We start from the raw sequence: 12,869 nt of genomic DNA on the forward strand, positions 1-12,869 counted from the left end.
GCCCCCTGCGCTCCGGACGGCGCGAAAACCCAATTGACAAGAACTCCCTCCGAAACCCTACTAGTCCGCTCTGAGTTCGGTGTGCGGCTCCCACTGCGGCCCGGGGCTCGAGCGCTGTGACTGGAGCATCTGCCTCGAGGGCACCTCGTATTATCCGGCCGCCCCTTCGGGGCCGGCGCCCCAGCTTTCCCGAGATCTCCGTCTGAGCCTGGCGTGACGGCCCTGGGCCCAGCCTCGTACTCGCGTCCTGCCGGTGGTCTCTAGGAGACCCGAGAGGGGCTCCCCGGCTTGCAGCTCGCTCCCACGGGACCTGCCGCCCCTATGGCCTCCAGCCAGACTGGGCCGGGCCTCTGGAGGTCCTAGGAGCCCGGGTTTTAGGAGGCAGGGATCATGGTGGGGGTCCTGACCATGGCGGCGGCTGCAGCACCCCCTCCTGTAAAGGACTTCGAGATCGAGGTGAGGATCTGTCAAGTTCCTTTCTGCCCGTGTTGGGGAATTGTGGCTTGGAGATGGTGGGAGTCCTGCTTGCTTCTGGGACGAGAAAGGAGGGACACGATGACCCACAGTTACAATTTTGTGTGGGATAGTTGTCTCGGTGTGCGGTGTAAAGCTCTCAAAAGTGTTGGTATTTTAAGATATTTTCGGGCTGGTTGTTAAGTAAGGATTTGAAAACCATAGTTCCCGGGTCCTGAAACCTTGGTGGAATAGCGTGTCACCAAGGATTTCAGGGGCACTTTCTTTGTTCATGATGATGTGGGATCACGGAACGGCGAGAAAGATAAAGCTGTAAGTTTAGCTGGTCCGTACAAATACCTGTCCTAGGAATTCCATTTAGAATGTCACTTAAAGGCATCAAGTAAGAAACTTACGCCAGTTTCTCGTGTCCGCAGAGCTTAATGTAATGTAGTTAAGAGTCTCAGTGACATGTTAGGTGCTCAGTATTTACCATGTTTTAGAGAATACACTAAGCTGGGTACAGTGCTTAATTTAAAGCAATGGAATAGAATATTACATTGAAATAGAAATGCAAAGTAATGTAGTAGAAAGCCCTGGCTTTCTGAGAAAGAAATAAATATACTAAACAACTATAGCGATATTCTATTGCCGGGAGCCATGGCCTTAACCATGGCCTTGTGGAAAATTACTAGCTTACACATAAGCTTTTTTGTTTGTTTGTTTGCTTGTTTGTTTGTTTTGAGACAGGGTTTCTCTGTGTAGCCCTTGCTGTCCTGGAACTCACTCTGTAGACCAGGCTGTCCTGGAACTCAGAAATCCACCTGCCTCTGCCTCCCAAGTGCTGGGATTAAAGGCGTGTGCTTCCACTGCCAGGCACACCTAAGCTTTTAGAGGTAGTTTTTAAGATTTTTTTTTTTTTTTTGGTTTTTTGAGACAGGGTTTCTCTGTATAGCCCTGGCTGTCCTGGAACTCACTCTGTAGACCAGGCTGGCCTCGAACTCAGAAATCTACCTGCCTCTGCCTCCCAAGCGCTGGTATTAAAGGTGTGCGCCACCACCGCCCGGCTAAGATTTTAAACTACATCTCTGACCTACTTTTTCTCCTGTCATCATTACAGGCTTGTACCTCTTCATAGATGCAATGGTTTTTTGTACACCATATCTCAGGCTAGCATTCTGATGTGTTCTGGTGTCCTTGAAGTGAGCTAAGATGTGTATGTGCTTAAATTCTAACTCTTTTTTTTTTTTAAAGATTTATTTATTATATGTAAGTACACTGTAGCTGTCTTCAGACGCACCAGAAGAGGGTGTCTCATTATGGGTGGTTGTGAGCCACCATGTGGTTGCTGGGATTTGAACTCAGGACCTTCCGAAGAGCAGTCGGTGCTCTTCCCCACTGAGCTATCTCACCAGCCCAAATTCTAACTCTTAATTTTTTTAATCAAGTAACTTTTTTCAACTACAGAATACTTATATTATTTACTGTGTAGCACAGCCAGGCTGATCTCAAATTAATCATCTACCCGCCTTAGGCTGCTTGTTCTGGGATCACTGGAATGCACCATTCACATCCAGTTGATCAAGCCATATTTTTAAAAAAGTAATTTGCTTAAGATTTCCATACCAGTAGATGTCAGGGCTGCTACATGAACTTAGATCTTACTTGAGTGTCGGTTGTGTAGTGCCTCTAACACCATCTCAAAGCTTTATAGATGATAATAATAAATTCATTTCTAACTGACTTATTATTTCAACATGTTTAATTTTACCTGATTTATCTAAATGGTCAAGAATTTGTCCTAGTATCGTTTATTACTCCTGCCTGTTATTTTGATTGTTAATTTTACTCCTTACAAATTCCTTTTACCCCTTAAAATTATTTTGTTACATTTATTTATTTATTGTGTGTGCTGGGGTCAGCATATGTATGAAGATCAGAGGACAACTTGTAGGAAGAGAAGCCAGGTGAATCTTTTAGCTTGAGGCCAACCTGGTCTAGAGAGGGTTCCAGGATAGCCAAAGCTACACAGAGAAACCAAATTAAAAAAAAACAAAAAAAGCCCCAAAAAATCAAAAATCCAATAATTCAAATATATGAGCCTGTGGTAGCCATTCTTATTCAAACCATCACCACAACATATTTGCTTAATTAAGTGAATTTCTAGGCCAGGTTTAATGATCTTCATAAATAGATTACATTATTTAGACTTCTTTGTGCTCTCATCTTGTAGTCTAGGATTGCAGCCTGGGTTCACTATAGTCTGCCTGTGTCAGCTTCCAAGGTACTAGGACTATAGATATGAGTCACCATGCCCAGCACTTGTTTATACTACAATACATATAGAAACAAAATGAGAAATAATACTCTTCTAAGGACACACTTAGAAATTCTAATCTAATAGATTCAGAACAGTGAGCTATTTTCTTAGTGTAGTAGCAAGGCTGATTCATACCATTTACACATAGTCAAGAAAACAAATACAGATCCCAGAAAATAAGCCCAGTTAATTTTCCCTGTGCTACCCCATATGTTTCACTATTCTTAGCACCTGTACTCAAAGGTAAATCCATTAAACCTTTGTAAGATATATGTCTAGCCAAAAATGGGATCACTGTTGTTAGTCAGATTCAGTATTTACAGCCAGGCAGTGGTGGTACACACCTTTGATCCCAGCCAGCACTTGGGAGTCAGAGGCAGGTGGATTTCTGAGTTCTAGGCCAGCCTGGTCTTGGGTCTGCTTCCCAAGTGCTGGAATTAAAGGCGTGCGCCACCACTGCCTAGCGATGTGTATATTTCTTACCAAAAAAGTAAAGCTGAAGGGGTTGTTTGTAGGTTCCTTACCTTGCATTAGCTTCCACATATTTTTATTATAGCTTCTGTGAGGTAGATGGTGCAGTCTTAAGGTTATGAATAGAGGGCAGGGGCACCTTTATTCTCAGCATTTGGGAGGCAGAGGAAGGCAGATCTCTTAAGTTTGAGGCCAGCCTGGTCTACAGAGTGAATTTCAGGATGGCCAGGGATACATAGAAAGATCCTGTCTCAAAAATATATAAATAAATAACATAAAATAAATAAAGTAAAATAAAATAGAATACAGTAGGAATTTATGTTTTCCTATAAGTTTAGCTTTGTTTCAATATAAGCTTTTTTTTTCCCCCCACTATATTCACTGGCTTGGAGCTTGCTATGTAGACCAGGCTGGCCTCGTACTCATAGACATCTGCTAGTCTCAAATTCCTGAGTACTGGCCCATGTAAGCTTTGTTGTTGTTTTGTTTGTTTTTGAGGCAGGGTCTCTGTGTAGTGGTTGACCTAGAACCCTCACTCAGTAGAAAAGACTGGCCTCTAACTCACAGAGGTCTTTTTCCCTCTGACTCTCTAGTGCTGGGATTAAAGGCAATGAACCACTCTACCTGGCCATATAAACTTTTTATTAAAATATAGTGTGTGTGTGTGTGTGTGTGTGTGTGTAACACAAATTACATATACAACTTAATATAGTATTAAAAATTGAATGTAGGTTTAACACTAAAAGTAATTTTCTTTCTAATATGTTGGTTTTTCACCTAAAGTAGCCTTCTCTGCTGGGAGATGGCTTACTGGGTAAGAATGCTTCTTGTACAAGTATAATGATCTGAGGTAAAATCCCTAGCAAATGTCGGGTTTGCCTTTTATCCCAGGATTGTGGAGCAGCAAAGCCAGGAGGATTGCAGAGAACTGATGGCCACCAGCCTAGCTCTAGGTGTATTGAGGGAACTTGTCTTAAGGGAATAAGGCTGAAAGTGACATAGCAGGACACCTGACATCCTCTTTCAGCCTCTGCACTTATCCTTGTATTCGTGTATGCTCGAGTGTATCACACACACCTCACACGTATACACACAGGAGCCTTTTGTAGTTTTTCTACTCAATTATTTAAACTGCTATCTGAATATGAACTGTTTACAGTTCATATTTCCTATTGTTTTACTTGAAATAAATTGTGACTTTTTTTTCCCCTTTAAATTGCTAGCCATGCAAAAAGCGGAGAAAAGATGATGACAACTCTTCCTGCGAAACAATTACCAAATATTTATCACCAATAGGGAAGACTGGAGACAAGGTTTTCTCTCCACCAAAACCCAGTAATATTCTACATTATTTTAGAAAGACCTCACCCACAACCAAGAAGCTACAGTCCACAAAGGTGTGCAAGATAAAGCCATCTCCCCCACTGCTTGTTGACAAAGACTGTAAGACACCATTGGAAGTGTTCTCAAACAGGGGATTTAAGAGGAAAAGAAAGAGAGTTAGTTCATCCCCTCAACTGAGTGATACTAAAATTCAGAATGAGTGTCCAGTTGAAATTAGTGACAGTGATAGTGAGGAGGACGGTGGGTTAAGTGATTTTGTGGAAAACAGTACTTCTGTTTTCCTTTATAAGAAACATGTGGAGGTTCTTGCAGAAAGTATTCAAGAGAGCAGAAATCAGTCAAATACTAAATCCTCCAAAAAGAAAGTTAATCCTAAACAAGGCACCACAAAAAATGATGGCAAGATATTGAGGAAAAGGAAGCATAGCGAGGTTACAGATGAGTCTGAAAGTGTGCCCTTAGCAGATGATGTTAGTCTGCCTAGGGAAGGTGGCAAAGACAGCAAGCTGACTAAACCTTCCCTGACTGAAGAAAACAAGAGGACTACGCATCTTGTAGACTCCAGGGCTCATGCAACCAAAATAGCTGATTTAAACGAGAGTACCATTACTGTCTCCTATGAGGAATTTTTAAAAAGTCACAAGGCAGCTAAAGTGGAAGAGATACGTGAGCCTGCAGTGCCAGCCTGTGTTCCTTCTGGGCCTGGTGAAGCACTCAAAAGTGGTTCTGAAGGTGAATCAGAAAGCTGTGAACCATCTCCACAGCTACACCTCAAGACAGTTACTGTTCTTGCACAAGTTCATCCCACTCCCCCTAAAAAGAAAGGGAAAATACCTCCAATTTTCTTGAAACAGAAACAGCTTGACCTGGAGAATAGTCTCTCTGATCCAGAAAATGAGCAGCCAGTTCAGAAAAGGAAATCTAATGTTGTGATCCAGGAGGGCCAATTAGAACTGGCTGTGCTGGAAGCCTGGAGTTCTGAGGCTTCAGTACCAAAGTGCAGCTTGGAAGAAAGACAACAATTCATGAGAGCATTTAGGCAGCCACCACCAGACACGCTCAAAAATGGACTCAAGAAACCTCTGGAGAAGCAGAAAGACCCAAGTGAAAAATCTGTTGATGAAGGAGATAGCAGTTCTGAAAAAATCATAGAAAGTCCTATTATTCAAAGAGTTTCAAATCAAGGCTGTTCACAGGCACATGCTGATAGAGGAAGTTTTCCTAAGGAGAAAAGTAAAAAGCCAAATAAAAAGGGTAAGAAAACTAGGACTACTGCAGGTGGAAACAGAGAAGAAAACATACAAAAGGAAAAAACAGACTTTTCCTTAAAAGATGAACAAGATCAAAATAGCCTACGAAGGAGTGTAAGACAGAAATCAGAAGTTTTCAAAAGCAATGCATTACTTAACAGTGAAAATCTTGTTTGTGAGGATATGGCACATGACTCTGTAAAAATACCTCTGTGTGATAGAAATAAATCAAGAAGAGGCAGCACACCAACTAGGGATGTGGTTACACATTGCAAAGCTGAGCCTGGAAGCAGCCTGGCGAATGTCTCTACACCCCAGCCCACCAGGAGATCTCTGAGAGGTAGCAGCACTCCTGCCACGATCACTCTGGAAGGTACTCAGTCTGAGGATGCCCAGGACCCTAGTCCAGTGACAGCTTCCACTCCAAAAGCAGCCAGAACATCAGAAAAGCACAGCCTGTATACAGCAGAATTAATAATAATATCCTCTGATCCCGAGAGCCCCATTAGGTAAAATCTTGTTTTTCTTCTCAAGTTGGAGCATTCTACATGTATTATTAATTGGGAAGGAAAGTTCTTCAAGCATTGTGAAGTTCATTTATTTTCTAGAGTACAGTTTATTTGTAAATAATTTTTTCTGTGTGTACAGCCCTGAGGATTGGTCCTCACAGGTTATTCACATCCTGTTTTCGTTTTGAGACAAAGTTCACAGGTTCCTTAGGCTGGTCCTGGTTTTCCGCCAGGCCTTAAACATGTTATCCTCCTGTACCCCCCCAAGTAGCTGGCATGACAGACCTGAGCTATCAAACTTGACTTTTGTTTTGAGATAGGGTCATACTCAGTAGCCCAGGCTGGCCTTGAACTCAGTATGTAGCCTAGAATGTTTTCAAACTTGTAGCAATCCTTCTGCTCCAGTTTTGTGAGTGCTGGGAAAGTCACTGCACACAACTTTATTGTCTATTCAGACTTGTTCTTGCTATGTACAAAATTAGTCTAGGCCTCAAATCCTCTTCCAAGTGCTTGGATTCCTGGTGTGTATCACCACATTATAGCTAATTTAAAGTTCATTTCAGAAGATTTGCAGATAGCTTTCAGATGAGTTCTAAACTCTTATTTGCCATAGTTGATAATCCTTGGAGAGAAATAGTCCTTAAATATGAATTCATCAAATATGAGATTAAAAATAAATTATAAGAGTGGTTTTTGTTTGTTTGTTTGTTTTTCAAGACAGGGTCTCTGTATATCCCTGTTTTTAAACAGAGTCTCTCTGTGTACCTTTCGCTATCATGGAACTCTATGTAGACTAATCTGGCCTTCAACTCAAAGTGATCTCCTCTGCGGTTAGGGTGCTGGAATTAAAGGCAGGCACCAGCACAGCCAGCCGAGTGTTATTCCTTAGGTAAACTGACCAATAGATGATGGAGTTATTGCATGCTGGCCTTGCCTAATGTCACAGCCATTCCGGCACAAGTTCTGATCTTCTTCAAGATGCATTATTTTTCTCTTTTTGCTTTTGCTTTTGCTATGCCGAATGGGGCTCATACTAGGCAGGTAGGCTTATTTTCTTCTCTTTGCTTCTCTTCTTTTATCCCTCTCCCTCCCTTGGCTCTCTCTTCCTCCCTTCTTTCCTCCATTCCTCCTCCTTTGTTTTTTTGAGACAGGGTCTCTGTGGATGGCCTGGAACTTGCTATAGAGATAAGGCTGGCCTTGAATTCATGAGTGATTTTTTTTTAAAGGTTTATTTATTTATTTTTTTAAAGAATTCTTTATTTTTATGTATATGAGTGCACTGTAGCTGCCTTCAGAAGAGGGCATCAGATCCCATTACAGATGGTTGTGAGCCACCATGTGGTTGCTGGGACTGGAACTCAGGACCCCTGGAAGTCAGTGCTCTTAACTGCTGAGCCATCTCCCCAGCCCCCATGAGTGATCTTTTGTCTCTGGTTCCCATGTGCTTGAATTATAGGTGTGTATCACCACGCCTGGTAAGGCTATTATTTTCGTTTGCTAACAAGCAAGATTATATTGAAAAGTAAGCTCTCTACAGCAGAGATGGGTCCTGAAAATGTGTTGATTAGGTTTACTGTTTTTAAGTGAAGTAACAAATAATAAACCTTGGGGCTGGCAATGTAGTAGAATGGTTGCTTAGCATGTACAGGACCCTGGGTTCCATCCTTAGTACCAGAAATAAATAAAGTTTAGCTTACTGTTGAATCAAAGTGATGAGAATTGTTTTTGCAGTTTGTTTAAATTGAAATATCAACTTGTTTATTTTTATGTTTAAGATTCTTTATATATTATTATGAAAATGTTTATAAATGTCATTTTTTTCCAGAATGAAATTCACTAGAATTAGTACTCCCAAAAAATCCAAGAAACGTTCTAAGAAATCTGAAACAACTGAGGAAGAGCTTACTTCTCAGAAGAAAAAGGTAATAAAAGTACTAGAGTCCTGAAGGCAATACTGTTTCCTTAAAAGACTGGGATTAGTTACTGGAAATCATGTCAAACAATTCCCATGGGTCCCATGCCATTTATTCCCATTCCTTTTATGTTTTGTTTTTTTTTGTTTTTTGGGTTTTTTTTGTTTTTTTGAGACAGGGTTTCTCTGTATAGCCCTGGCTGTCCTGGAACTCACTCTGTAGACCAGGCTGGCCTCAAACTCAGAAATCCGCCTGCCTCTGCCTCCCAAGTGCTGGGATTAAAGGCGTGCGCCACCACCGCCCTGATCTTTTCTTGGTTGACTATTAATGTGATGTAAATATATTTTTCTATTATACATTTCTTTTTTTTTTCTTTTATTTAATATGAAATTCTTGCTGTGATCTCAATTAATAATACAAATTTTTGTTTAGGCAAATAGTACTTCAAAAAGTATATCAAAAGCAAAACAACTGATTGAGAAAGCAAAAGCATTCCAAGTTAGTGGATCAAAGGTTAAAGAAACAGTGGTGCCTTTGAGGCGGTCCTGCAGGCACCAGACACGTCCTGAAAAGGAGAAGTCACCAGATACAGACGTAAGTATTCCAACGTCTAGTTTTCTTGTTATAAGGAGGGAAGAAGGAAACCTTTACAAAGGTGTGTAAGGTCACATGCAACAGCCTGTGGACGTGGTGGACATTCTGCTTGAAGAGTAGCTGGCTTCCAGGATACAGTATGAGTCTCAGGTCATTCAAGGTGTCTTGTAAACTGAACCTATTCTGCTCACTCATCAAGCAGTTCTTTACACAGGCACACTAAGTCATTTCTTCCCAGACAGCTCACTTTTGACTTTATTATCAAACTGTTTGTTTTTGTTTTTGTTTTTTTGTTTTTCAAGACAGGGTTTCTTTGTGTAGCCTGGTTTTCCTGGAACTCACTCTGTAGACCAGGCTGCCCTCGAACTCAGTAATCCACCTGCCTCTGCCTCCCAAGTGCTGGGATGAAAGGCATGCACCACCACTGCCCAGCTATTATCAAACTTTTGAAATTCACATTCCAAGTATTGTCTTCTACCTAACTTTTACTATCTTGCTAAAAGCTACAACCTCTTATTTTTAAAAATAATTTTATTGAGATATAATTCACATACTATACAGTTGTTCATTTAAGTGTACAATTCAAAACCTAAGGGATTATGGTGCATACCTAGATCTTAGCCCTAGGGAGGTAAAATAGAGGGATTAGAAGTTTAAGTGACCAGCCTGTTCTACAGAGTGAGTTCCAGGACAGTCAGGGCTACACAGAGAAACCCTGTCTCCAAAAAAAAAAAAAAAAAGGAAGTTTAAGTGATTCTCAGGCTAAGTAAGAGGTTGTGGCCCACATCGTATCATGTCTTTTAAAAGAAGTACGGGGGGCTGGAGAGATGGCTCAGTGGTTAAGAGCACCGACTGCTCTTCCAAAGGTTCTGAGTTCAAATCCCAGCAACTACATGGTGACTCACAACCATCTGTAACGAATCTGACGCCCCCTTTCTGGAGTGTCTGAAGACAGCTACAGGTGTACTTACATATACTAAATAAATAAATCTTTGCCGGGCAGTGGTGGCATAGGCCTTTAATCCCAGCACTTCGGAGGCAGAGGCAGGCAGATTTCTGAGTTTGAGGTCAGCCTCATCTACAGAGTGAATTCCAGGACAGCCAGGGCTATACAGCAAATCCCTGTTTCCAAAAAAAATAAAAAAAATAAAAAATAAAAAAATAAAAAAAAATGAAGTTCAGTGTCTTTGAATATGCTCAGAGTCGTACTTCTACTGTGGCCAAATTTTGAAAAATCTCTATTTTTGAAACAAGGTCTTGCTGTGTAGCCGGGTCCCTCAAGTTCACCATCCTTTTGCCTCAGCTGTGAGTATGTGCCACAGGCCAGTTTGGAACATTCCTGCTACCTCCACAGGGGACACCTTTCTACCTTTAGTCTTGCTGTCGCTTCCCTGTCCTCCTCCCATCTCACTATGATGACTGCTTATCTGCTTTTTTTTTTTTTTTTTTTTTTTTTTTTTTTTTTTTGGTTTTTCAAGACAGGGTTTTTCTGTGTAGCCCTGGCTGTCCTGGAACTCACTCTGGCCTCGAACTCAGAAATCTGCCTGCCTCTGCCTCCCAAGTGCTGGGATTAAAGGCATGTGCCACCACTGCCTGACTGCTTTCTATGTCTATATATTTGTCTGTTCTGGACAGTTCATAAAATATTGTGTGATATAATATCGAAGACTATTACCACAGAGCTGCAACCCCACCCTTCCATGAGATCAGTTACTCTTTAAGCAGTGTATCCATGCTTTACTTGCTGTCTACCATTAGGAGCCACTTCAATTATCTGGACAGCTGAGGCAGGATTAACAGTGCTGTGTTCAAGTATCCTTATTTTGCTCAATAATGGCATCATAGTATAAGAATAATAATGTTGACAATTTGGGTACACAAGAGAAAAGTAGTAGAAAAGGTGAAAATTCTTCAATTAATAAGTAAAGATGTTGGGCATGGTGGTATATATTCCTGTAAGCATCTCAGACAGAAGTAGGCAAGTGTGGTCTACAGAGCTAGTTCCAGGACAGCCAGGGCTGGGATAACTTGTCTCAAAGAAAGGAAGGAAGAGAGAGAGAGAGAGCAAGCTGGCTATATGCTGAAATTACTAAAATCTATAATAAGAATCTTTTATCTATGAAATTATGAAGAAAAAGGAAAATCCTTCATTTTCACTGTTATACCTCTATAAAAGTTGTAGACATAGTGTGTGTTATTAAGTATGTGTATATGTGAAAACAACTTAGCTCAGGACTGTCTTAGGCTTAGGCATTCATTGGAGTTATTAGGATTTCCTAAGAGTAATGGAAAATGGTATTTTAAAGTGTTTTGTTTTTTTCTCCTATTTTTGTTTTAGGACTCTGTAATACTAATAGATTCAAGTCCAACTTCTATAAGACAACCAGAGAAAAATCAGAAGAAACTTCAGAATTTGAATGATGTACTAGGAAAAAAATTTAGCAAGTCTTCTAAAAATGTCCCTGGTAATTGGATTTAATACTGTTTTATGAATAGTAGAATGTTTGGGGGCAATTGATTCTGATTATTCTGGTGTCATCCCATAAATCATGATTTTAGGTGTTTTTGTTTGTTTGTTTGTTTGTTTGTTTTTTGTGAGACAGGCTTGCACTCTGTATTCCTGGCCTGGAACTGGCTACAGAGATCTGCCTGTCTTTGCCTATGAATTGCTTGAATTAAAGGCATATACCTTCATGCCTACCTTTGGTTTGGTTTGGTTTTGATTTTGTTGTTGTTGTTGCTTTTTAAATTTCTGAGACAGGGTTTCTCTGTATAGCCCTGGCTGTCCTGGAACTCAATCTGTAGACCAGGCTGGCCTCAAACTCAGAAATCCGCCTGCCTCTGCCTCCCAAGTGCTGGGATTAAAGGCGTGTGCCACCACTGCCCGGCTAATTATTTCCATTTTGATAAGTAAAATTTTGATTAAGTTTTTCAAAGAAATATTAGGCATCTTGTTTATTTCTTAAGTTTTTTGGGAGGAACATATTTTAAATTGTACTTCTGTGTGTCTATACTTAGCGACTTCCAACTTGTCTTTCAAATTTTTCTGTGCTTAAAACATTTCTTTATGAATTGGTTGATTTGTATGTTCCCATATGAGGATGTAAGACAGTTTTAGGTGTGGGCCTTCACCTTACACCTTGTAGCTTATGAGCTTCAGGGAGAACACCCAGGGTGTCTGTCAGGCCTTGCCCACTAAGTCATCTCTATAGTCCTTGGGTTTAAGTATTTATTTATTGAACCAGGGTCTCCTTGCACAACTGTAGCTCTCCTGGAACTCACTGTGTAGACCTGAAGTGCCGGGATTAAAGGTGTGCTCCACCTTGCTTAGCTTATTTGTGTTTTTATCATGTGTGTTTGCTTACCTCTGTGTTTACCAAGGAGGCCAGAAGAAGACTTCCTTTATCATCACAAACCTGAAAAGGGTAGCCTCTGTGCACACATGAAACCTCTTAAAGGAAGAAGGGCAATATTAAGGGAGTTGAGGTCAGATCATCAAGAATCAGCACAACAAAAGCAATTGCAGAATCTTGTGAGCCTTCAATGTGGGTGTTGGTAACGAAACTTAGATCCTCTGGAAGAGCTCTACACGCGCTTAACTGCTGAACCCTCTCTCCAGCCTCTGTTTTGTTTGTTTGTTTGTTTGTTTATTTATTTATTTATTTATTTATTTATTTATTTATTGGTTTTTCAAGACCAGGTTTCTTTGTGTAGCCATGGCTGTCCTGGAACTCACTCTGTAGACCAGGCTGGCCTCAAACTCAGAAATCCGCCTGCCTCTGCCTCCCAAGTGCTGGGATTAAAGGCATGTGCCACCACTGCCCGGCTTGTTCCTTTATTTTTAACATTAAAATATTTAAAATCTTTAGGTATTTCCCTAGACATTCTGAGCAAAATTTTGAGATGTATATTATAGGATTCTGTAGTTAAAAATGAAAGTTTCTGCCGGTGGTGGTGGCACACGCCTTTAATCCCAGCACTTGGGAGGCAGAGGCAGGTGGATTTCTGAGTTCCA

The 12,869-nt window shown here is 40.9% G+C and overlaps 1 protein-coding gene across 2 annotated transcripts in view; it reads left to right on the forward strand.

Annotated features, from left to right (window-relative positions):
- Atad5 (ATPase family AAA domain containing 5) overlaps positions 1–12,869 on the forward strand; it is a 53,665-nt gene continuing 40,796 nt past the window's right edge. For both annotated transcript variants that reach the window (XM_031352318.1, XM_031352319.1), the window contains exons 1-5: positions 1–456; positions 4,468–6,347; positions 8,173–8,269; positions 8,693–8,854; positions 11,193–11,319. In XM_031352318.1, the coding sequence (XP_031208178.1) occupies positions 391–456; positions 4,468–6,347; positions 8,173–8,269; positions 8,693–8,854; positions 11,193–11,319 (2,332 nt within the window). In that variant the 5' untranslated portion in view covers positions 1–390. The remainder of the gene's footprint in view (positions 457–4,467; positions 6,348–8,172; positions 8,270–8,692; positions 8,855–11,192; positions 11,320–12,869) is intronic.

The sequence above is a fragment of the Mastomys coucha genome, unplaced genomic scaffold (assembly GCF_008632895.1).
Source record: "Mastomys coucha isolate ucsf_1 unplaced genomic scaffold, UCSF_Mcou_1 pScaffold5, whole genome shotgun sequence".
Taxonomy (NCBI): Eukaryota; Metazoa; Chordata; class Mammalia; order Rodentia; family Muridae; genus Mastomys; species Mastomys coucha.